Here is a 27,129-nt window from a genome sequence, read left to right as displayed (position 1 = left end):
AAAATGCATAGGATACATACAAATTAACACGTGACAGAAGCCTATGATAGATACAAGTTGATCTGTAACCAAGTTACAAAGGAGGTTAGGTGGGCAAAGGCAGATTATGAGAAATCTTTGGCAAGGGATGCAAAGAAAAACAGCAAAGAGTTCTTTACTTATGTAAACTCTAGAAGGAAGGGGATGAATCAGATTGGTTCACTTGATATCGATGGGTCAACTGTTGATGATCCTGCTCAGGTAGCTAACAAACTAAATGAATATTTTGCATTGACATTCACACATGAGGAGTTATTCAGCGAGGGGAATGCCAGAGGTGTATTCAACTCTGGCAGTAAGCTAGAGAATCTTGTAATAACTGAGAGTAAAGTGGAGGAGAAATTGTTGAAGATAAACACAAGAAAAGCACCTGGGGTGGCTGGGATATATACAGTTATATTAAAAGAGGCAGCAAAGGAAGTAAGCAAACCCTTAGCCATAATTATGAGAGCTTCCTTGGACTCAGGGGAGGTATTCATGGACTGGAGATGTGCAAATGTGACCCCAATTCACAAAGGAGGATCAAAGGCTGACACAAGTAATTATAGACCTGTGAGTTTAACTTCTGTTCCCGGAAAATTAATGGAGGCACTGGTTAAAGAAGCACTGCAGGATCATCTAGACAAGACTTCAGTTATAGCTCGGACACAGCATGGTTTTGTTAAGGGGAAGTCTTGCCTGACCAATTTGATTGGATACTATGATGCAGTCACAAAAGAACTGGATACACGGAATAACTTTGATATTATATACTTGGATCTTAGAAAGGCTTTTGATACTGTTGCACATGGAAGACTGCTGCACAAATTGGAGCAGTGTGGCATTGGAGGCAAATTGCTGCTATGGATAAAGGGGTGGTTGAGGGGGAGAAGACAGAGAGTGGTAATCAATGGACACTGCTCATCGTGAACTAATGTTATTAGTGGAGTTCCTCAGGGTTTAGTATTGGGTCCATTATTGTTTTCTGTATTTATGAATGATATTGATGATGATATATCAAGCTTAATGTCCAAGTTTGCAGACGATACTAAAGTTGGCAGGGTTGTCAAGGTCACTACTGACACTATGCTGCTGCTGCAACAGGATCTGGAAAGGTTGAGCAGATGGGCTGAGAGGTGGCAAATGAAGTTTAACATTGACAAATGTAAAGTACTACATATGGGAAACAGCAACCCCAGAGGAACGTATCAACTCTGTGGTACTATGCTGACAGTGGTAGAGAATGAAATGGAACTGGGGGTGGTTGTGCAGGCAGATATGAAGTTTTTTGAGCAGTGCAGAGACGGGCTGCAAGAGTAGCTCATGGTGTAGTGTCAATGATATATAGGAATTTTTCTAGCAGGGATAAGGAGGTGATTATTCCCTTTTAAGGCAATGGTCAGGCCACACCTAGAGTACTGTATACAGGCCTGGAGGCCTCATTTTAAGAAGGATGTAGAGCTGCTGGAACGAGTACAGAGAATTGCAACAAGATTAGTGAAAGGAACAAAGGGGTGCTCTTACGAAGAAAGGCTTAAGTTTTGAAAATTACAGTGTCTGGAGACTAGGCACCAGCGAGGTGATCTGATAGAGGTGTATAAAGCCTTGAATGGTTTGAGCATGCTCAGTGCTGATGGGATTCTTCCACTGGCTCAGAATAATCACCTGAGAGGGCATAAATTCAAATTTAGGAAAGACAGATGTAGGATAGATCGTGCGGAAATTTGCCTTTAACCAGCGGGTGGTTGTTATCATCCAAGACTTTCATCCCTTGTCATGGAAGTTGATAGCATAAATAAGTTTAAGGCTCAGCTGGACAGGTATTTCGAACGAAAGAGGGGTGAAGTGGAAGTGGTTATTTTTTATTGATTAATTTTATTTTATTTTTTTATTTTTTTTTGCTGATGCTGCATAAGCTTGCTTTCTTGCATCAAATGCCTCAACTAATGCTAATTCTAAAGTTCAGGTATAACAACGCTTTCATTTAATAGTAATGAATGTTTTTAGGGTGAAAACAATTAGAATCTAATGAAGATTCAAGTGATGAAACCTTGAAACACCAGCATGAAAGCAGTGAAGAATATGCTTCATGGTTTTCAGAAAAATAAAATGAACTTTCCCAAAAATATCATCCAAATCTGTTTACCCAATGGCTGTACAGGTTACTGTAATAATCCAGTATTATCAATTTGTACTAGCATTCCATTTATTATTGTACTAGCCTTCCATTTATTGTAAATTAATTAGTATTATTAATTTGTACTAGCCTTCCATTTAGTATTTTACTCTATGCTGTCCTGTTTCCTGTTAGATCATTAGCTGTGGCTAGATTTCTTCTAATGCTTTCTAACATTGCTCAGCTTGGTCAGCATCTGGGCCTGTTACATTCACATTTTCTTCAGACCTGTTTAACCATTCTCTCTTCTCCCATCCCTCTGCATGCCCATCATTTGTGTCACTTAGCTTTTATTAGATATATGTTATTCCAGGTATTTTTCTTATTTCCCCATTTCTAATTCTTACTTAATTTTTTTTATTTTTTTTTAATGCAAACCTTAAACAGAAAAGTATTAGAACATATTAGAACTTAGTACAATGAATGAGTTAAAGGCTGTGAAAACAGAAGATACTTGTTCATGTTGATTTTGAATTCCTGTTGATTATAATTTTCTGGAAATACATGGAAGTATCTATAGAAAAGGCAGTTTCTATAGATATTCATATTTTCAGATATTCATTAATTTGACTAGTCTCTTTTGAATGGAGTCATGAAGCTTAAGAGATGTTTTGGAGAGGTTATTACAGGTGATCCCCATTTAATGCTGATAATTCATTCCGGAAAAACCAAGAACCATGTTCCCATAAGGTAACATATATATTTGCGAGTTGCAGTCTATACCATAGGATATTTCCTAATAAATAATAAATGGTAGTAAAAATATGTGCGAATGTTGGTCAAAATATTTAATATTCAAAAATTTGTACATATAAAATATTCTATATTACATAACGTATATAATTATGTGGTAAGTTACTACATTATGTATCAAAATTAAACTTAAAATGCTAGTTAAAATCATGAATTTATTAATCTGATGGCCCTGGGATGTCAAGTTTTTGTATTTTTGACTGAGAAATGTGTCGATTTTGGTTTATATTTTGTTTTTCTTCCTCTTGTTTGACAAAATCATCTAGGGATTCATTTCTTTCTTTAAATTTCTTATTACCTTGGGACTTTGTTCCATGTCAGGGCCATTCTCCTGGAAATAATTGCAACATTTTTTTCAAAGTGTTCAAAAGTCCTTTTGCAGTCGGTGACTTTATCCATTCTTCATCTGTAGGATCTTGTTATATTCTCCCTCAGTTGCATGCTCTTGTTCTTTTGTCATTTCCATGAGTTCTTCATTAGAGAGGCCATCACCGTCATTGTCGATAATTTCTTGTATGTTGTCACTGTCAATTTCGTCCAATCCTGCTTCTTTTCCGAGCTCAACTATTTCCACTTTAACATTCTCAACTGAATCATCAGGTTCTTGGGAATCTGTTATGCAGTCCTTCCAAACCTTACTCCACACTCCATCCACGGTTTTCTGAGTCACTTCATCCCAGGCACTTGAAATGTAGATGGCAGTTTTAATGTTGCAGGATTTCCAAAATTCTTTAAGGCTCAGTACATTTTAACCAGTTTTGATGGCTTTAATAGCTTGGAAAAAGGTATTCCTTATGTAGTAAATTTTAAATGTAGCAATAGCACCTTGGTCCATTGGTTGTATCAGAGATGTAGTGTTTGGAGGTATGTAAAAAAGTTTTATATGATTGTTTAAGTCTTCTAAGCTCTCTTTGCTTGCATGTCCTGGCACGTTGTCCATGATCAGATTGCTTTGTAGTCAAGGTTATTTTTCCACTGCGGGACGGAAGAATTCAGAGTACCAATCAACTAAAAGAGGCCTAGTTACCCAAGCTTTTTTTATTAGCCTTCAGAATTACAGGTAGGTTTGATTTAGTGAAACCTTTAAGAGCCCTTGGATTTTCTGAATGGTAAACTAAAAGGGGTTTTAATTTAAAATCCCCTGCAGGAGATTTTGGTGCCTCCATAGCCAGGTGGGCAGGAGCAGCAGTGCGTAGCACACGGTTCTTGATTAGACTGGGGGTTTAAGCCCATCACCACCAAATACGTAGGATGTGGAAAGGTCAGGGAATGACCACTGCATATCCCCTTAGCAATATTGCCTTAGTTGCTAATGCTCCTAAAAATCAAATAACAACAGCGGTAGATTTTATATTAAAACCACCCAACAATAAAGTCAACTGATCCTTTGCTACTTTGAAGCATGGCATGTTGTTTTATTCTTTTGATATGAAACTTCTTCTTTTAGGTATTCATTTCCAAAAAGTCCTGTTTCATCTATGTTAAAAACTTAAGCAGTATAAACACTCCTGGCGGCTCCGTAGCCAGGTGGGGAGGAGCAGTAGTACGTAGCACACGCTTCTTGATTAGACCTGGGTTTTGAGTCCGTCACACCAAATACGGAGGATGCGGAAAGGTAAGGGAATGACCACCGCATATCCCGGAGCAATATGGCCTTAGTTGCTAATGCTCCTAAAAAAAAAAAAATTAAAAAAAAAAAAAAAAATAAACACTCCTATTCAATAATTTTAACAAGTTCTTGTTTGAAAGGTTCAGCTCCTTGATCTGCAACTGCGGCTTCCCCCTGGATTGCTATGTTGGACATGTAGGTTATAGCACTTTTTAAATCTATCAAACCAGCCCTTACTAGCATTAAATAGTTCCACATTTTTTTTCAAGGTGAGTTTTCTTCAGACCGTCATATAAACTAATTGCTTATTCTTTAATAATAATTGAACTTAATGGAATTCTGCATTGGATATTATCTTCAATAAAATTATTTAGAAGTCTCTCCATTTCAGTCATAATAGCCTGCCCAGCCATAGTCAATTTAGTTCCCTGGAGTGGAATAGCTGTCTTTCCTGCTGCTAAAATTAATTCCTTATTTTTTATAATTGTTTTTACAGTTGAACCTGCCAGTCCTAATTTATTGCACACATTCACTTGCCATTGACTTGTCATTGTTGAATTTCAAATCCAGCCCGTGACTTTTTTTCAACATTGATCTGTACTTGTTAATTCAGGATCACTTGGATATAAATGGAATTCTGAAGGATACGCAGCATGATTTTGTAAAAGGAAAATCACGTTTAACAAATCTAATTAGCTATTTTGATAGGGTCATTTGTGAGCTGGATTTAGGGAATAATTTCGACATTGTTTATTTGGATTTCAGAAAAGCATTTGGCTCAGTTCCTCATGAACAGTTACTTTATAAGCCAGAACAGGTTGGGATCAAAGGGAAAATCCTTAGATGGATAGCAGGGTTGCTAAATAATTATTTCTTAGATTGGGTTAATGTAAGAAGTGGGATTCCCCAAGGATCAGTATTGGGACCATTATTGTTTTTGATTTTTTTTAAATGACATTGATGAAGGGATAGAGGACATGTCTGAATTTTCAGATGATGTTTTTCACCCAGTGTAGGGAGGATGGCGATCCTACCAACTGTGCTAGTGGAGTAGTTAATGATCAATCACTGCCAAGCAGAGCCTCTTCAGAGCAGAGTGGCCTAGATAGACTTCAGGGTTTGTTCGAAAAGTGGCAGCTGTGCTTTAATCCAGCAAAATGCAAGATCTTATGTCTGGGGAGCAGTAACCACAAAATAACTTATATACTTGTTGGCGTTGAACTAAACACAGTAGTGGAAGAAATGGACTTGGGAGGTACGATACGGGCAGACATGAAGTTCTCCAATTAGACAGGTTGCAAGGAAGGTCCATGGTGTCCTATGAATGTTTTATTGAAAATTTGCTAGTAGAGAGATTCCCTCATGGGTAGCACAGTTGGTAGGATCGCCATCCTCCCTACACCAGGTGAAAAAGATCTGAGTTCAAATCCTGTCGATGATGGGAGGAATTTTTATGGGCCTTTTTCACAACGTGGCTGAGTTACTCAGTCTCAGGTGGGGAGTAGCATGGTTTTTATCCTGGAAACTCAGGTTTTCTTCAGAAAACATTGAAAATTGACCTCGTAACATGCAATTTACAGACAATATACACTGAGCAACATGGACTTAGTCATTGATTCTCCTAAAACCTAATAGAACTACAACAACAATAACTAATAGAGATAAGGCTGTCGTAATCCCATTATATAAGGCTATTATTAGACAAACTTGGAATACCATGTTCAGTTGTGGAGACTGCACATTAAAAAAAGACATTGAGCTTCTTGAAACATTCCAGATATGGGTAACTCATATGGTTTGATCAGAAAAAGGATGTCCTTATGAGGAAATACTGAATATGTGGGTTGCACAGCTTGGAAAGTAGGCACCTTGGAAGCAACTTGATTAAGGTGTTTAAGGCTCTGAGAGGCAATAGTAAAATGAATGAGGATGAAATTTTCACAGTTATAAATTATATTGAACTGGGGTGGGGGCTAGAAATTTAGACTGGATTGCAGTATGTTTTATTTTAGCCAGCAAATTGTTAAATGACTGGAATGAGTTACCTATATGGGTGGTAGAGGCTGACAGTTTGAGGAAATTCAGAGGTCAGCTGGATAGTTACCTACGGGAGGCATGAAATGCACAGGTTGTCTATTTCCTTTTTTGTTATCATTTATTAATTAATTATTTATTTTATCATTATTTTTTTATTTATTTATTTGTTATTACTTTTTTTTTTTTTTTTGCTGGTGCAGCATAAGACTTAGACTTCCTTGCACCTTGTGGCTAATACTAATTTTTCAGGAATTGAGATCTAGGAATTGGCAAAATTGAATCAAGTGGTATTCAGTTTTGTCAATTCCATAAATAGATGTAGAGTAAAATATTGCATCAAAAAACAGTAAGGATGAGTTTTATTTACAAGTTTATTTTTTATTTTTAATTCATTACAATTTTTTTTGTCTGATTTGATTTTTGTCTGTGCAGTACTGGGATAAAATAATTACAGCCCCCCCCCAAATCGTGGAAACGTATTTTGCATCCCATAGGAATAAATGAAGGTATTGTGAAAATATCAATACCCAATAAATAACACTTTTTTTTATGGTAATTTGTTCCAAGACCTTGGAAGTTGAAATTTTTAATATAAAACTAAGCTATATATCTCTCTAAAAGGTCATTTTTATAATGAAAATTGCACTACAGTTTCATCTTTATTATATGTTCCGTTATAAGAATCAGTTTTGAATGTCTTGGTCATATTTTTCTAAAACACATTTCTGTAGGTCACTACCATAAAACAATAAAAACAGTTTGCACTTTCTGGTTTATTGAGCTTTTCTGTTAATGCAATCTATTATAAATGGATAGTAAACTCGATCTTATTGCATTTGCTATAATACCAATAACTGGAATTCTGTGGGTTTTATGCTATTATGGTGAAAGGTCTTCCTCTTCACTGAAATCTTCAGTCATATAAGAAACATAAATGAATTTTCAGAATCTTCTCTTCATTCCTATTTACTTATTACAATGGTGAAGGGAAAGGGACCAACGGAAAGTGCAAGTGCTAGGAAACAAAATTGATTTAGAAATGAAGATGATTAATTAAGAATTATGAAGCAGGACAAAGGTTATCATCTATTGCATGAAATTAGGTCTTGTTGCTTCAACAGTGAATACTATTTTAAGGGACAATGCGCATATAAAAGGATCAACGCATTTAAGATCAACAGTGATCACAAAACAGTGTTTGAGTGCTATATCGAAGATAGGAAAGCTATAAATAATATGGAGGGAAAATCAGATTCAGAAGCAAATGCCCCTTAGTCCAACGGTCATTCAAGCAAAAGCAAGAAGTATTTATGAAGATATTAAGGATAAGTACGGCGAACCCCGAGCCCAGTTCGTGGCAAGCATCGTGCTGGTTTCCAAAACATTAAATTATGCGATCAAGTCGCCAGTGCCGATTTTGCAACTGCAGAGAAATTTTGTGATGTCTTGGAAAAAACCCCTTCTAAATCTCCACAGCCCTCAACCCCTGCAGCAGCGTACTTATCAGCTGGAGAATTAATTCTGGCAATGGTGCTAGAAAGATGAAACTTGCACTGATGCTTGCCTGCTGAAACTTGCCTGTCTGCTCTCTCTTTTTGTAATTTTATAATTTTGAAATTTTTGTAATTTTGTATACTTTTGTAATTTTTCCTGTGCATGAGATAAAAAAATTGAATAGGTAATTCTATTCACATGTTCGTTGAACATTTCCTTTTTGCTTCCATCAAATTTGCGAGTGCTGCTGAAGCATTTAGGGATATTCCGACTTACGTAAAATTCTGACTTACTTAGAGTTCCATGGAACACAACCGTTATGTAAGTCGGGGAGTGGCTGTATATTAATTGACAAATTAATATTTTAATATATTCATGTGTAACAGTTTTCATGTTCACAATTGGTAATTTCTCTGTTGGTGGTAATGTACTATTTAAATCTTTGAATGTAATATTTAAATCTATTCTTTCTTTGTCATTAGTTTCTGCTACTCTTTTTAAGATATTAAATAATTATTCCATCTCATTGCCCAACTTTCTATCTTAAACATTGTCCACATAAGTTTACTGGATAATGGTTCCCAACCAATTAAACTTTCTGACAGACTAAATCTAAAGGCTATTTCTATGCCTCTCATGCAGTGTATCTTACTTTAGAATAAATTATGTCTGCAGGTCATTTCTGTTTATCCTCTTGGTTTCTGTAATGGCTGCTGTTCTGATATATTGAATATGATATTGACCAGTTATTCTAACAGTGAAAGTACCTATCTTAATGATAGCTCCAGTGGCATTTAGTAGTAGTATCATGAGTTAACTGACTAACTCAGCCAGGACATTGATCCAGTTGATATACCAGCTGTGGTATCAGTCCTGCTGTAATGATAAGGTTGTTCATAATTAATCATGTTTGTTCAGTAGCCACATAGCTGGCTATCAAGATTCAGGAATTGGCAAAATTGAATAAAGTGGTATTCAGTTTTGCCAATTCCATAAATAGATGTAGAGTAAAATATTGCATAAGAAAATGAGCAGTGGACATTGAGTCTGGACTCTGGTTAATTTCCTATATGTAAATATTGGGGTGCTCCTTGTTGAATAGTGTCAGACCTATCAATAACCCCAGAAAGTGTAAGAGATCTGAGGACTTACTTAACAAGTACAGGGCAATGTTAGCAAAAGTCGTAAGTTAGGATTGAATTTGAAAGTGTCTGCAATTCTGCCCAGACATGATAGGAGGGAGTATATGTTGAGAGCCTTGTAAACCAATTCAACCCTGGAGAGAATGTGCAAGGCTCATGGGATAGAATTTTTCTCAGCATGGTCTTTTTGGTTGTTAACAGGAGAGACTTCCTACAAGGATGAGATATACAGTAATACCCCGACTTACGCGAACTCGGAGTTACGCGGTTCTTGATTTTTTTTTGTTTGGTAACGCTGCCGCCCACTATCTTCAAGGTCGTTTTTCATATGTTATCGATATACGGTGCGACGGCGGAGAATGAGAGCGAAAGATGAACAAAATTCAACTTTGTTGCTTTTATGTTTTTTATATCAGTGAAGGGAAACACATTTCACCATAATAACGTAAAAACCAACACAATTCCAGCTATCGATATAATCGCAAATGCAATTAGATCGAGTTTACTACCAGTTTATAACAGATTTCACTAGCAGAAACGCAACTGGACTTTTATTGTTTTATGGCAGTAACCCCTAGAAATGTGAGGTGTTAATAGTGTATCTCTGCCTTTATGGTGTTGTTTATTCAGTTGCTACATGCGCGCAGCTTTGTTTATGCATATCAAGCATGCCTCCTCGTTTTGTAATTGTGCTTTATTCCCTAAAAATGAGTAAAATACTTAATTAGAAGGTGTGAAAAGGAAGCGTCCTGGTGAAGACACTGCAGATTCAGAGAGAAAAAGAAAAGCAATTATCGATAAACAGAGGCGGACTGGTCAAAAATTCTTACCCGGGAAAATTTATAGTGGCCTCATACTATGGTTTATGGCCAAAATCACACTGGCCCACCGGGGTTTCCCCGGTAAGGCATATGGCCAGTCCACCTCTGTCGATAGAGAAAAAATATGAAATTGTGAAATGCTTTGAGCGAAATGAAAGACCATGTGATATTGCACGTGCTACAGGTGAAGCAACGGCGAAAAGCACATGACAATTGCAAACTTGACAAGTTGAAAATTGAAAAGGGCTCAATTGTAAAGGGCTTAAAAATTTTAGAAAACATAAGACTCCAACGAAGAACGCATTATAGCTACAAAGCAAGGAATAAAAAAAATTATTAGCTTGCTACGAAGAAATTCTGCGTGAAAAAAAGAAGGCGCTGTGTCGTCAGACGAATTTGTTAGATTTTATGAAGCCATCGACATCGAAATAACTTTTTTACGTAAATCATTTGTTTTTTTTAATGCATATTTTGTATTAATATGTATAAAGAACTGCAATTTTATTAATATTTTTCTTCTAAACTAGTGTTTTTGTTAGTCCTTGGTCCCAATTAAGCAAAATTTATATGTATTTATATGCAAAGTTGTACCCCGACTTACGCGATTTTCGTCGGACCCACCTATCGCGTAACTTCGGGGTATTACTGTACTTGAGTTGAAAGGGTGCAAGAATATTTCCTGCTGCTATTAAGGTAGTGATAGGTGGGTTGTAAAACTTCTAGCTTGGGATACACAGACTAATAGTTTAACTAGAGCAACAGGCAGAGGGGAAAGTGATTCTTGCATTGCTACTATTGGTACATGTGGCAGCCTGGAAAGCAAGTTGTCTGGAATTTCAGACCCTGTTGTGGGTCGTCACGGAACAAATGAATATGGGCTGTTTTAGGGTATCTAAGAGTAAGAACATGGGCATGTATACTTGCATGCACACTAATGCTAGGAGCATTGTTAATATATTTTATGAATTTGAAGTATTGATTAAGTCGTTGAATGCAGACATTGTAGAAACAGTGGAGACATGGATTAACTCAGACATAAGTGGTGCTGGATTTGAATCTGGAGAGTACAATGTATACAGAGTGGACAGACAGGAGAGGTGGATTATGCTCTTAGTTAAGAAGAATATAAAAATAACACATCCAATCGACTTGGGTGACGTGTGAAATGTTGAATCAGTTTGATGTGATATAAGCACTGAGAAAAAATTGAGAGAGTAGGAGTGTGTTATTGGCCTAATGACTGGATCCTTTTTCCGTAATTCCTTTTGCTTCAAGAATGATACTTGTTTTGCTCTGATGTTCCTTGTTAGAGACTTCCTCAGCTGAAATCTCCTTGCCTCATTATTGTTTTCCCATCTCTACTAATCACTTGGATTAGGTTTTTTTTTTTTTTTTTTTTTTGGGTTTTTTAAATTTCTGTTCCTTGAAACAAGACTTTCTCCAATCTCCCTTTCTTAATGGTAAAGTAATTTTCCTTGGTAATTTTAATATTTCCAACTCCATTTGGTTGTCTTCAGTTTTCTAGTTCCAGTTTTCAATTTTATAGACCCAGATGATTGAGATACTGAGGCTTTTGTTGTTGTTACTAATGTCTTTCTGCACCTAGTTCACTTACCTCCCAGACAATTCTAACCACACACTTGCAGTTAATGAAGAAAAACATCCACACCCTTATCTTTTTCTTACCAATGACCAAGTACACTGTCATTGTCATTGGTTTCCTAGCCATCTTGCTTACAACTTCAAGATTATCTTGTCTCCAATGAAGCTCCTCTCTCATGACTATTCTGAGCTATGAGCCATTTGGCATTACAAGAATGCAAAACAGGATAATTTTTATGATTTCTGATCCCAGTATTTGCCCAGATTGTGTCAGAGAAATTATCCTTGTAGGAATGAACTCCTTTATTCCATCCTAAAATTTGGTGTTTTTCTAAACTTTGGTTTTTCCAGTAAATGTACTAATGCCTTTCAAGGTAAGAATGTGGCATATTACAATTGGCTTGTATCCAATTTGCTAGCTTCATTTTCTGCTTATACTAATGCTTTCAACATCTGTAAAAGAATCGCACCACTCTGCATAGTACTCTATGCTGATTTCATTTTATTATTTTTGTTTAGTTATTATTTTCGTTTAGACTGTACAAGTTAGTGCAACTGCATCATATTAATACACAGCCAATTCCAGATTAGAAAATTATTTGCAAAAGCGACATCGTTTAAGTCATATCTCATATTGTGAATACCTTCACAGTGAGTTGCCATGACATTGCACTGCTTCAAATAAGTCGTTGTGAAGGTATTCACAATATGAGATATGACTTAAATGATGTTGCTTTTGCAAATAATTTGCTGTTCTAGAATTGGCTGTGTACTAATATGATGCAGTTGCACTAACTTGTACATAGTCTAACTCTCTCGCAGCCTGAGGCATAAGCCCTTAATGCATTATAGTATTTTCGTTTAATTATTCGTTTTTTCTATCGCATATAATTTTTTCACAATTCACTTAAGTTGATGTCGTGAGTTGTATTATTGGATGTATTAAGGTAGGAGTAAATGCTGGGAATTTCTAAACTAAATCTTTACAAGTTGGCAACACTGCCTTCTGTCATTTGTTTCATGGCCTTGAGAGCAACATGCAGCAATGTTGATCATTGTGAGCTCAGTTTATTTTTGAGGTTATCCTTTCAAACCTGATCTGAAAATTGAGTAAAATGCATTCACACAAGTGTTTGAACAATACTAACATAAGTTTGTATTGTACAAGTGTTTGAACAATACAAACTTATATGTTATATTTGTGGAAGTTGTATAGCCAGTCCTCAAACAAAGACAGAATATTACTGGATTTGTAAAATTGTGTATTGGGCTTATTTTGGAGTGAAACTCCATGACCAGGAAGAATAGTGGGTTCCACATAATGGTTTACTGAACCTATGTTGAAGCATTGCGATTGTGGAAAAATGGTAAAAAAAAAAGGCTATGCCTTTTGCAGTTCCTGTGATTTGGCGGGAGTCTACAAACCACTGTAATGAATGTTACTTTTGCGTAGTTAATGTAGAGGGATACAATGCAAAGAGTAAGAAGGGTGTTATGTATCCTAATATTAGGCACCTCCGTAGCCAGGTGGGAAGGAGCAGCAGTACGTAGCACACACTTCTTGATTAGACCGGGGTTCGAGCCCGTCGCCACCAAATACGGAGGATGCGGAAAGGTCAGGGAATGACCACCGCATATTCCTGGAGCAATATGGCCTTAGTTGCTAATGCTCCTAAAAACCAAATAACAAACAACAACAACAACGTATCCTAATATTCCATCTGCACCCAAATGTATCACCCGACATTTATAAAAAGCTGGTTGAGAGTATTCCGCAAAGATTGAAGGCCATCATAAAAGCAAAAAGTTTCAGCACAAAATATTAGATGACACAATAAAGGCTCTTTTTTGGTGTCCAGATATTAATGGTAGGGCAGTGTAGCTCATAAACCACTGGTAGATCCCAAAACTGTCCTCATTTATATTGCATGTGAATTGGGCAGATTGCTGAGACATAGAGAATACATTTGAATTATAGAATTCCTTTAAAGCAAAAATTATAGAAGCCACAAACGCATACACACTTTAAGAAAATATTGCAGAAGGAGGATGCCGGGAGGATGCAGAAGGGAGAAAAAGATAGCATAGGTCAGTTATAGAGTGATGAAATGTACTGAAGCCTACAACAGGCACAAAATGATCTGTAATAGTACCACAAATAAGGTCAGGGAGACCAAGGCTACTTATGAAAAAGCATTGGCTAAGAAAGCAAAGAATGGGGAAAGAAAGCTAATCAGATTAGACCCTTGTGCACTGGGTGCGGAAAAGTCTTAGATAACCCAACTGATGTTGTAGATGAATTGAATACACACTTTGTATTGGTCTTTACTGACAAAAGATCCTTCATGCTGTGAAGATGCTGAGCCATATTAAATTAGTGATTTCGTAATTACAGATGATAGAAGCCGTGAAATGTTCCCATATCTGCAGTAGTGCCTCCAAAACCTCTCTTGAGCACTTAGACAAGTAATAACAAGTAATAACACTCTTCCCTTACGAAGAGTCTTTGTTCTCTGTCTTATAGGAGTTCAGTTTTGACTGCATGTTTTTTCTTAGATGCTTCCATATGTGCTGTTATTCTGAATTGGCATAATTAATGCCACCACTCACTTCCTAAACAGTTTGAACACATCTGAACCAGTTAAAATCCATATGCTGTCCAACTTTTCCTCTTCCTCGTGTACTCCTGCTTTTTCAACCACTTTCCTTCACATGTGTTTCCTGAAACTTAGTCTTCTGAAATTCAGGCATAATCTTAACAAGTATATACTGTCTTCTGAGCCTCTAGCTGAAGCACGGATTTAAGTACTACAGATTGTAATAAACTTTTGTCTTTTTTGCTTTTCTTAAAAAAAAAAAAAAAAATTAACTAAGTGAGGCTGAGAAAATTCCTCTATCCTCCTTGCTGTTTTTGAGTACAGTAATACCCCGAAGTTACGCGATAGGTGGGTCCGACGAAAATCGCGTAAGTCGAATTCGCGTAAGTCGGGGTACAACTTTGCATATAAATACATATAAATTTCGCTTAATTGGGACCAAGGACTAACAAAAACACTAGTTTAGAAGAAAAATATTAATAAAATTGCAGTTCTTTATACATATTAATACAAAATATGTATTAAAAAAACAAATGACTTACGTTAAAAAGTTATTTCGATGTCGATGGCTTCATAAAATCTAACAAATTCAGCTGACGACACAGCGCGTTCTTTTTTTCACGCAGAATTTCTTCGTAGCAAGCTAATAATTTTTTTTATTCCTTGCTTTGTGGCTATAACGCGTTCTTCGTTCCATGTGCTTTTCGCCGTTGCTTCATTTAGGCCTGTAGCACGTGCAATATCACATGGTCTTTCATTTCGCTCAAAGCGTTTCACAATTTCATATTTTTTCTCTATCGACAGAGGCGGACTGGCCATAAGCCTTACCGGGGAAACCCCGGTGGGCCAGTGTGATTTTGGCCATAAACCATAGTATGAGGCCACTATAAATTTTCCTGGGTAAGAATTTTTGACCCAGTCCGCCTCTGTTTATCGATAATTGCTTTTCTTTTTCTCTCTGAATCTGCAGTCTTCACCAGGACGCTTCCTTTTCACACCTTTTAATTAAGTATTTTACTCAATTTTAGGGAATAAAGCACAATTACAAAACGAGGAGGCACGCTTGATACGCATAAACAAAGCTGCGCGCATGTAGCAACTGAATAAACAACACCATAAAGGCAGAGATACGCTATTAACACCTCACATTTCTAGGGGTTACTACCATAAAACAATAAAAATCCAGTTGCGTTTCTGCTAGTGAAATCTGTTATAAACTGGTAGTAAACTCGATCTAATTGCATTTGCGATTATACCGATAGCTGGAATTGTGTTGGTTTTTACGTTATTATGGTGAAATGTGTTTCCCCTTCACTGATATAAAAAACATAAAAGCAGCAAAGTTGAATTTTGTTCATCTTTCGCTCTCATTCTCCACCGTATATCGATAACATATGAAAAACGACCTTGAAGATAGTGGGCGGCAGCGTTGCCAAACGAAAAAATCAAGAACCGCCTAACTCCGAGTTCGCGTAAGTCGGGGTATTACTGTATCAGAAAAATAGTGCAGCCACTCTCTGGTTAAGAGTGGTTGCACTGTCTCATCCACAAGTATTAAATATGATTCAAGTATTAAATTCCTTCCCCTTCATACATGCTGTAGACACAGTCCTATTCACAAATATAACAACAACTGAAAATCATTACTTCCATTTGCTACATCCCATTTGCTAATCAAGCAATAAGCAGAAAAGTTTTTTTTTTATTTATTAAATTTAATCCTGAAGTTCCAACAATGTGCTTCAATATCTGAAATTTTGTCATCTGTAACAAATTTAATTATATTGCAGGTATTTACGACGTGAAAAGGAAATTGCCATCACACAGTGTGAAGCATCCCAATCTGAATGCTCACGTTTCAAAATAAAATCTGAACAGCTTGAAAAATTGTTGGCAGAGACTCAGAATGAATTAAAAGATATGCAAGAAAAGTCACAGGTAAGAAATTTGGGAAAAAAAAAAAAATTTTTAAATAGTATAAGCAGGAAATAGATTACAACGTTTTCTGAAATGGTTAAATATATTTGAGGCCTGACTTTTGGAATATTTTTTGAAGAGAAAAACATCCTCATTCTCTTCAAAAGCATCAGGTATCAGAAAGTATGGTATACAGCAACTCCCTGACTTATGTAAGGGTTGCGTTCCGTGGAACTCTAAGTAAGTCAAATTTTATGTAAGTCGGAATTTCCCCCATGCTTATGCAGCACTTGCAACTGTGCTCACTGAATTGATTGTATCAAAAAAGAAATATGCAACGAACATGTAAGTAGAATTATTTATTGTATTTATTCAATTTTTTATCTGATGCACAGGAAAAATTACAAAAACGTGCAGTTTAAAAAAAAATGAAAATTGTAAAATTACAAAGAGACGAGACAGGCATAACATCAGTAAATTTTACTCCTCAAGCATCGTTGCCAGAATTGACATCTTCATCTGATAAGAACGGCGCTGTGGAGGTTGAGGGCTGTGGAGATTTAGAAGGGTTCAGCTGCTCAGCCTAACAAAACAACTTATTAATGGATGACTGGACGGTGGCTTTTTTCTTTTCATCATAGATTTCTTTGTAGCAAGCAAGCATATCATTCACCCCTCTGTTAGCTTTTAAGAATCATTTGCTGTCATGATCCATTTTCTCAAACCTCTCCATTGCATATGCAGTTTTCATGAAAAAACCATCTCTCTGGTGATGAGGCATCTTGGCTCCTCGTTTGGTTCATCTTGAGAGCTTCATCAGCATTTTCTTCTTTCACTATCGCTGCCTGCAAGTCAATAAGTTCTTCATTAGATAATTTCTTCTCTTCTTCCTCTATTAACTCCTCCACATCTTTGGCATCAACCTCCAACTGAAGAAGCTCTGCAACCTTTGCAATCTTATCTGTAACCTCTTCATATGATTAGTCTTTTTCAAATCCTTCAAAGCCTTTTGGCATATTTTCTTCCATGCACCATTTAAACAACTTTTAGTAATTTCCACCATTTACCATGCCATCTTATTAATGTTTAAGATGCCGTGGTAAATATTGTAAGTTTCCAAAAGTCTCTTAACATCAAATTTTTCTCATCGTCTACTGCAGAAAATGCCTAAGCAAATGTTGTGCATAAATAGTATGCTTTTAAATTTGAAATAACATTTTGAATGTTCCCTGATCCATAGATTGGATGAGTGGTCGTGTTTGGTGGTAGAAATATGACTCTCACGTTCGAATTGAAATCACCTAGATGCGTAGGATGTCCAGGAGCATTATCTAATAGAAGCAAAATCTTGAAAGGAATGTCATTGTTTTACAATATTTTTCAACCTCGAGAATGAAGCAGCATTTAAACCAATCCTCAAAGAGACATCTTGTTATCCATGCTCTCTGATTCGATCGGAAATGCATGGGTAGGTTGGCTTTATTGATGCCCTGAAATGCACGAGGATTACCAGAGTGATGCACAAGCAGTGGTTTTAATCTGTAATCTCCCGCTGCATTAGCCCCAAGCAAGAGGGTGGCCCTATCTTTTGACACCTTGATACCTGCCTTTTCCTCTTTGGCAATGTATGTTCGATCCGGAATTTTTTTTTCCAATACAGAGCAGTCTCGTTAACGTTAAAATTTGCTGCGTTGAATATCCACCTTCATCAATAATTTTTTCAAACACATCACAAAATTTCTCTGTGGCTGCAGAATTGGCACTGGCGACTTCACCACATACTTTAACATTGTGGAAACCAGCGCTATGCTTGAACCTATTAAACCACCCTTTGCTTGACACGAACTTGGGTTGGGGTTTGCCGTACTTAGCCTTAATATCTTCATAAATACTTGCTTTTGCTTGAATGGTCATTAGACTCAGAGGCACTTGCTTCTGAATCTGACTTTCTGTCCATATTATTAACAGCTGCTCCATTTTCAATATAGCACCTGAATGCTGTTTTGTGATCACTGTTGATCTTAATCCAATGACACGTTCTTTTTTATGCGCACTGCCCTTTAAAATAGTATTCACTATTGAAGCAGCAATACCTAATTCCCTTGCAATAGATGACAAACTTTGTCCTGCTTCGTACTTAATCATTTTCATCTTCATTTCTAAATTAATTTTGTTTCGTTTCCTGGCACTACCGCCACTTGCACTTTCCATTGGTTGATTTCCTTTCATCATTGTAATACATAAATAGGAACGAAGAGAAGTTTCTGAAAATTTTTTTATATGATTGAAGATTTCAGTGAAGAGGAAGACATTTCACCATAATAGCATAAAAACCCACACAATCGCCGATCGGTATTATTGCGAATACAATAAGATCGAGTTTATTACCTGTTTATAATTACATGCACTAACAGAAAAGCCCAATAAACCAGAATGTGCAAAATTGTTTTTATTGTTTTATGGTCATGATTTCCAGTAATGTGCTTTAGAAAAATATCACAAAGGCGTTCAAAATTGATTCTTATAATGGGAACATATGATAACGATGAAAGTGTAGTGCAATTTACATTATAAATATGACCTTTTTGAGATTTTTTTTTGACCTTTTAGTAATATAGCGAAATTTTCAACTTCCAAGGACTTGGAATGAATTACAAAAAAAAAATAAAATAAAATAAAACAATGTATAATTGGGTTCGCATTACAATATTTTCACAATACCTTTATTTATCCCTACAGATGCAAAATACATTTTGATATTTTTTCAGTTTGCACCGGCTGGCAAAAACTTACGTAAAGTCAAATCTGTGTAAGTCAAGTATTACGTAAGTCGTGGGGAGTTCCTGTACTCTTAGGCATTGTCATCATGGAGAACAGGATCTCTCCTCCTACAAGAAAAAACAGCATTTTGAAATTCCACTAGTCAAATCCTGTTGTGTGCATTAGTCTATACTTTTCTGTTAGGTAAACTAGTTTTTATAAGAAATACAAGCTTTTTTTGTCAGCTTAATAGTTTTACTCGTTCTCACAATATTAACTCCCTCAATCTGCATATAAATGGAGGTGTGGACTAAATTTCTATTTGACTATTATATAATTGTGGCATAATTATCAAATGAGACCACCTGCCAAAAAACAAAAGACTGATAGCTCTTGAATAAATTAAGTTACCTTTCATGTACAGAATAAAGTTTGTTCCTATTTTCTGCAAGGAAATACCCGTGTAGCACCTTTCAAGAGGTTTTTTTTTTTTTTTTTTTTCCCCTTTCTTTTAGATGGTCTCGGTTACATCTTTACATCTTTTAAATCACTTTTTAAAATTTTTACCTATGATCACCAAACTTGATATCCTTATTCTTCATGTGCTATTTGTCTCACGATCAGTCCCTTTAATCGAGATGTTTATTTCTTTGATTTTAATTGCATTTCTCCTTTAGTTATTTTGATTTTACAGGTGAAAACTGCTGAGGGAATCCAGTGGTAATATCAATTTATGCTATAAGATTACTATCACTAGGGAGAATATAATTAAAGCATAGCTGCAAAAAACAGTTTCATCCTTTTCCTTCTGGAGTTAACATAAAAGGAATAGGATGAAACACAGATTTGCTAGATAAAATGGTATAATGCTGGTGATTCTGTCGAGGTTGCCAATAACTAAATATATATTTTACATCTATGTTTCTAAAAGGAAGGCTAAATGATTGCGATATATCAGCAGAAGTGAAGAGAAATTTTTTAAGCTAAAAGTAAATAATGCAACTGGGGGTGGATGGTTTTGCCATGGAGGGGGGGGTTAACAGATTGGATTTGGACAAATGTCTTCCCACTTCTCAAAGGGAGATTAAAGGGTAAATTGAGTAATTAGACCTGTAAGCTTGATTTCTATTCTACGGAAAACAGTAGAGTCTCTGATTGAAGAAGTAATGCAGGTCTATCTAGACAGGATTGTAGTTAAGTTTATAGTTAACTAGGAATATAATATTAGCAGTAACAACTACTAACATTATGATGTCAATCACAGCACAGATTTGCCAAGGATTCAACTTGTCTGAGCAAGGTGATTGAATACTGTAATTTTTTTTTTTTTTTTTTTTTATGTAAACCCCAAACACGAGAGGTATCGGAACCTATAGTACTTAGTACTGTGCTAGGGTTGGAGGTTGAGAAGACGAAAGAAGATATTTATTGACATTGGACTTGAACTTCTGTAGACTGTAATTTTCAGGAAATACGTATGAAGGAAGGTTGTTCCAGAAAATGTCAGTTGAATGAATAAACGAGGAGGATAAAAAGTTGGTTCTGTGGGTCTGAAGTTGGACAGTAAATCGATGTTGGCAGGTGGTTGCACGTGTTCGGACTGTTTTGAAAGAGAGAGCGGGAATTATAGAAGCTAATTCAGAAGAACAGTGCCCATGGAAGTATCTGTAGAAGAGGCATACAGCAGAAACAGTGCATCTGTGAGACAACGAGTGGAGAGACTCTGTTAGAAATGAATCATTAATTAATCTTTCTGCCCTCTTCTGAATGGAATCAAGAAGCCTGAGAGAGGTTTTGGGGGCACCACCCTCAGATGTGGGAACAATATTCCATGGTAGGGGGGATTTGCGATTTATGCAGAGTGAGCAGCTGTTTGGAAGAAAAGTAACATCGAGAGCAAAAGAGAAAACCAAGTTTTTTAGATGCAGAGGAAGCAATATTTGTAATGTGCTTCTGCCAAGAGAGATTAGAAGTCAGGATAATCCCCAAAAAAGATATATCATTTTGCCTAGAAATCGGAGTGTCACTAAAGATAAGCATAGGAGCAGAAGAATCCTTTTTGCGAGATATAAGACAAGACTGAGTTTTAGAAGGGTTGAAATCAACTAAGTTGTCTTTACCCCCACTGGAGAATTACCTAAAGATTTGCATTCAAGGAATTGGTAGCAGATTTTGGGGAAGTTGAAGCTGATTGAGCAGGGCAAGGTTTCTCAAAATGGAAAGTGGAAGGCAATGTGCTATCATCGGCAAAACTAGGGATAGGATTTCCAGTCAATGGAAGAAGGTCATTAATATACAAGAGGAAAAGAGTGGGGGAAAGAACTGAACCTTGGGGGACACCTGCATTAGTGGAGAAGTTTGAAGACAGAGAACCATCTACCATCACTCTTATTCAGCTATCAGAGAGAAAACTGGATAACCAGTTACAAAAAACAGTTGGAAAACCATAAGATGGAAGCTTGTTTAGAAGACCTTTATGCCAGACATGATCGAAAGCCTTTGAGATGTCAAGATCAACTATGTGTTTCACCGAACCTTTCCATTGAATTAGACTATAAATGGTAACATAAGCCAGAATATCACCAGTGGATCGACACTGATGGAATCCATACTGGCGATCATTCATCAGATGGAAGGTTTCTAGGTAGTTTAAGAGTTGGTGGTTAATTGATTTCTGCATTACTTTAGAAAGAGTAGAAGTAATTGCAATCAGACGATAATTGGATGGGAGGGATTTGTCACCCTTTTTGGGAACTGGCTGGATATGAGCAAATTTCCAAGCAGAAGGAAAAACACCTTTGGAATAAGAAAATGAAAAAAGCGACATAGAAAAGGAGTAGGTTCAGGTGCACAGGTTTTGAGAACAAGTGGAGAAATACCATCGGAACCTGGAGCTTTCTTAACATCAAGATTCGTCAAAATCCTTTTGACGGAAGACCACAGGAGGCATTGAATGCAGTGTGTTGGGAATGGTGGGAGGTGTTTTACCAAGATCATTAATACATGAGTTGGAAGAAAAATGCGATACTAGCAGGTAAGCTTTATCCTTGGCTGAAGTGACAACAGAACCATCTGGTTTGGACAGAGGTGGGAGCAGAGATGGGTGAAAGTTGTGGCCAATAGCTTTGGCAAGAGACCAGAATGCTCGGCTACCATTAGGGTAAGAAGCAAGCTTTCTACTCTTAGCCTGTTCAAATTCTAGTTTGGTCTAATTAATAAATCCTTTACAATTGTTGCTGTAGGCAGAAAATGAAACTGAAGAATTAGAAAGAAGCCAATTACAATATGCAACGTTCTTCTCTTGAACAGCCTTAGCACATTTATTGGAAAACAAAGGTTTAGATAAAGGACGAGATTTTAAAGTGGAGTGTGGGATACAGGATTCCGTTCCTGCAAGAATGATTTCACTGACACAATCTGAGCAAACGTTGACATCAGAAGTTTTGAAACAGTAATCTGACCAAGGAAAAGAAGAAAAGGTCTCGCAGGTAATCCCATTTTGCATTCTTGTAATGCCAAACAACACGAGGTTGGGAATAACCATGAGATAAAGGTTCCATTGGAGAAGAGACAATCACCAAGTTGCGATCTGAAGTGCCTAAATGACCTATCACTTCGACCGTGTACTTAGAAGGGTTGTTTGTGAGAAAAAGATCAAGCGTGTTGGCTGTATGATTAGGATTGTCCGGTATTCTTGTAGGTAAATGAACAATCTGTGCAAGGTCATTTGTAATTACAAAAGCATCAGCATCTCGACCAGCTGGGCTGGTGTGACTAGAAAATGGAAGCCAGCTTGAGTTGTGAACGTTAAAATTATCGAGGAAAATTACCTCACTGTTAGGAAAGTTGGACTGGAGAAAGTCAAGTTGCAAAGAGAGGATGTCAAAAAGCTCCAAGTGATTAGTGGAGTTGGTTGTTGTTGTTCTTTTGTTTTTAGGAGCATTAGCAACTAAGGCCATATTGCTCCGGGGATATGCGGTGGTCATTCCCTGACCTATCCGCATCCTCCGTATTTGGTGGTCACGGGCTTGAACCCCAGTCTAATCAAGAAGCGTGTGGTATGCACTGCTGCTCCTGCCCACACCTGGCTATGGAGGTGCCTTAGTGGAGTTGGGAGAACGGTAGAGAAAACTGATGAATTTGACACAATGAGATAGAGAGATTTTAAGCCAGAGAAGATCAAAGAGAGGAGATTCCAAATTTCCAAGACTGGCAGGGAGTATCAGAATGGACATATGCACAAGTACCACCTTTGAGGCGAAAGGAATCATACAGCAAATAAATTTGGGCATCTGAGATGAGCAGTAGTTGAATCAACCGATAACTGAGATTCTGTCAGAAAAAGTACATTGGGTTTGGTAGACTGCAAGTGGAAATGGACATCGTTGAGATTAGAATTGAGACCACATATATTTGCGAAATGAATTTGGAAGTGTTTGGGAAGTTTAGATCTTTTCACAAATAAGCTTGCTCTATTAGTTTGACAATTCATGGTGTATTCAATGGTGAGAAAAAGTGGGTGGGACATGCTATATGAAGTAATGAAATTTTTGGATATGGCGTACACATGGTAAGAATATACCCAGATCCTTGGCATAATGTGGCCTCGACAATGCCTCCTGCATAGCCACTACTCGGACTCCCTTCAGTCACTATCTGGCGGAGTAGAGGTAGCAAGATTATCCACTACCTGATCCGGAAGCCTTCTAGAGAGTTACCAATAGGTTCGGTCCAGTGTACTAACTAGCGGCCAGCCTGCGAACACCGTTTTAGAGCTGTACCCTCGAAATGTAATTAATATTGGATCTCACCACGATGTTCATCCTAACATCAAAAGTCATCAATCATTCTGCATAGTGGAAGAGATGGGGAAAGGTTTCCCAGAACTTAGCTCTAGAGACTAAACATGGGTTCCACCACTTCAAGCCTCCAATAAGCAAAGTGGTGGTATTGCACCGGTTAATGAGAATCATCTACCACTTAGTACTGCCTGGTAACATAGAGGGGCGGCATTCCTCCATGTGGTGTGGGCGTCACAACTCGACCTCTGCTTACGTTGGTTCACACCTGGATGGTCACCCACCATGTACTTGTGCATGGAGGTTATACCCAGGATTACTAACAGTCCCACCATCGTGAAGGTGCAAGCAGAGGATTTGGCTGTCACAGACCGTCCGGACTTTGCCGAAATTGGGTCCACTTGACTTGAGTGTCACCCGAATATCAGTTCCATCAGCGTTTTAGACTCCAAGGTAGCAAGTAAAGCTCTCTGGCAAAAATTGAGAGAATGTCTGTGGCAACCTCAAGGACCAAAATAAGTAATGCAGTATAACAAAGTAACTGGATAGAAAAAATTATTTTTACATACATAATAATTTTTGAAATAATTAGAAATAATTTTGGAATACTTAAATTTCAAAAAGTTTTGGATGCTGTTTCACATGAAAGGACTGCTGATGTACATATCGGAGTAGTTTGGCATTAGGGCAAATTACTGTTATGGATAAAGGGATCAGTGGGTGGGAAAAGATGGTGGTTATCAGTGAGCACAGCTCTTCTTAAATTACTTGTATTTGTGGAGTCTCTCCAGGGTTCATTGTTGTGCCCATCGTTGTTTTCAGTATTTGTTACTGATATTGATGGGCATATCAGGCTTAATTCTAACTTTGCAGATAATACAAGGTCGGCAGGGTGGTTAATGACAATAATCAGGGTATGCTACTGCAACTGGAAAAATGATGGGCTGAGAAATGGCAACTGAAGTTTAACATCAAAACAAGGTACTGCAAATGGACAACTGTAATTCCAGATTAGTGTAACAACTGTGTGGTACCACACTGATTGTAGTACAGAATGAAAAAGACCTGGTAGTAATTGTTCAGTCAGACATTGTCTTTTGTCAATAATATACAGGAATTTTGCCAGCTGTGATAAGGAGGAGGGAATTCTGCCATATAAAGCAGTAATAAGGCTATATCTTGAGTATTGCGTAGAAGTTTGGAAGCCCCATATTAAGGTGGATGAACATCTTTTGAAACAGGTGCAGAGAAAAACAATGAGATTAGTGACAGGAACAGAAGGATACTATTACCAAGAAAGACTTCAGTTCTGCAAATTACAGTGCCTGGAAACTATGCACCTGTGAAGAGCTCTGGTTGAGGTGTTTAAGACTGAATATTGAGTAATCCAAAGGTTGACAGTATCTTTCTTGTGGCTCTGACAACACACATAAGGGGCACAAATTTCAGTTGAGGAAGGTTGGTTGGTAGAGTGGTTGTAAGATATTTGAAAATTTACTGTTGGCTAGAATTTACTTGATTTCTAGAACAAACTTCTATCTGGTATTGTGGAAGTGGATAGTTTCAATAAATCTGAGGAAAAATTAGATATATTGTTAGAAAGAATGGACACATGAAGTGAGAATTTTTTTTTTATGTATTGTTTTGTTTTGATTATGCTTTTATAATCTTTCTTTCTCACATTGTTAGCTAATGCTGACTCTCCAAATTTACAATGGAAAATACCCTTTTCACTTGATTTGATCCCTTCATCTCCTTGCCATTATAATATAGTTGGTGACAGCTCTCTGTCACCAATTTTATCCTTTCACAAAAAATTATAAAACTAGGTTATTTTTGTTAACGACTTGGCTATCTACATTGCAAAATTAAAATGGTGTGATAGTTTCTTGTTGCTTGCATGGTGCTAAGATAATAATAATGTCATTCAGCCAAAAGAAATATGAGAAGTATGGCGCATGTGTAAATGTATGTCTTCTGAAATAAATTTCAGCAGATATACACACTCAGTGATCATTGAATTATGGCCACCTACCTAATACTGTGTTGGGCTGCCATTTTCACAGATAACAGTTGCTGTTCATCTAGGTATTGACTCCACTAGATATCCGAAAATGTCTGTAGGGATCTGCAGCCATGCTGTCCGCAAGGCTTTCCACGGTGTTGGAATAGATGATAGTTGCATGTCTGTGCTATAGAGGCAGTGTTAGGTGGATCAGAAAACTGCTGATTGGGGGGGCCCATGATTCTTGCACTGCTACTATTGTAATGAGCAGCAACCTAGAGAGCAAGTTGCTGGGAACTTCAAGAGCTGCTGGGAGTCATCATGGAACAAGTAAATACATGGGCTGTGTAAGGGTAACTGCGAGTAAGAAAATGCATGTACACTAATGCTAGAAGTATAGTAAATAAAATTGATGAATTTGAAGTGCTGATGAAGTCATCAAAGGCAGATATTGTTGGGATATCAGAGACATGGTGGCACACAGATATAAGCAGTGCAGAATTAGAATTTGGGAGAATACAATGTGTACAGAAAGGACAGGCAGGGTAGGAAGGAAGGAGGGTTATGCAGTTAGTAAAGAAACATAAAATCTAAGGAAGTGCATCCAGTTGACATGGGTGGACAGTGCAATGTTAAGTCTGTTTGGTGTAACATAAATACTGGGAAAGGGAAAATGAGAGTAGGAGTATGTTATAGGATTAATGACTCTGATGAGTACAATAAACATAAAATGGGCCAATAAATCAGAAGGTCTTGTAATGGGGGATTTTAACTTTTCAGATATTGACTGGAACTTGTGGGTTGGTCACTGGCACGCTCGCAAGACTTTTGTGGATTTATTATAGGATCGTTTTCTACAGCAACATGTTCGAGAGGCAACCAGAGGAAGTAATACCCTTGATCTGATTATCAGCAGTGATTATTCGGGCATTAAGAATTTGCAGATAAAGGAACCACGAGGTGGCAGTAATCACAGTGTGCTGATGGGGGATTTACTTAAAGGTGTAACTACCATCAAAGGTAAAGGGAAGGGTTTTTGTAAAGGTGACTACTGTGGTCTCAGACAGTTTTTAAATTCTATACAGTGGGATCAACTGATGATGTTACCAATGGTAAATTCTAAATGGGAAGCCTTCAGGGACTTAATCTTGGAGGCTACTAGGCTTTTCATACCAACTAAGAAATACTGTTCAAGGTTCAGGCCTAAATGGAAGACGGATGAATTAATGAGGCCCGTGGCAGAAAAGAAAAATGCATGGGATGCATATAAAACATCAGGCAACACAGAAGCCTATGGCAGATGCAGATTATGAGAAATCTTTGGCAAAAGATGCAAAGAAAAACAGAGTTCTTTACTTGTGTAAACCCTAGAAGGAAGGGGATGAATCAGATTGGTCCA

The 27,129-nt window shown here is 37.2% G+C and overlaps 1 protein-coding gene across 2 annotated transcripts in view; it reads left to right on the top strand.

The window, feature by feature from the left end:
• Mgtor (nuclear basket protein megator) overlaps window positions 1–27,129 on the top strand; it is a 676,213-nt gene that overhangs the window by 341,147 nt on the left and 307,937 nt on the right. For both annotated transcript variants that reach the window (XM_090385135.1, XM_090385134.1), the window contains exon 30: window positions 16,040–16,187. In XM_090385135.1, coding sequence (XP_090241261.1) covers window positions 16,040–16,187 — 148 coding nt within the window. The remainder of the gene's footprint in view (window positions 1–16,039; window positions 16,188–27,129) is intronic.

Source organism: Mastigoproctus giganteus, chromosome 11 (assembly GCF_048544385.1).
Source record: "Mastigoproctus giganteus isolate SK-2022 chromosome 11, ASM4854438v1, whole genome shotgun sequence".
In the NCBI taxonomy this organism is placed as follows: Eukaryota; Metazoa; Arthropoda; class Arachnida; order Uropygi; family Thelyphonidae; genus Mastigoproctus; species Mastigoproctus giganteus.
Note: the sequence above shows the minus strand (reverse complement) of the source record. Positions and strands in the feature narration are given on the sequence as shown.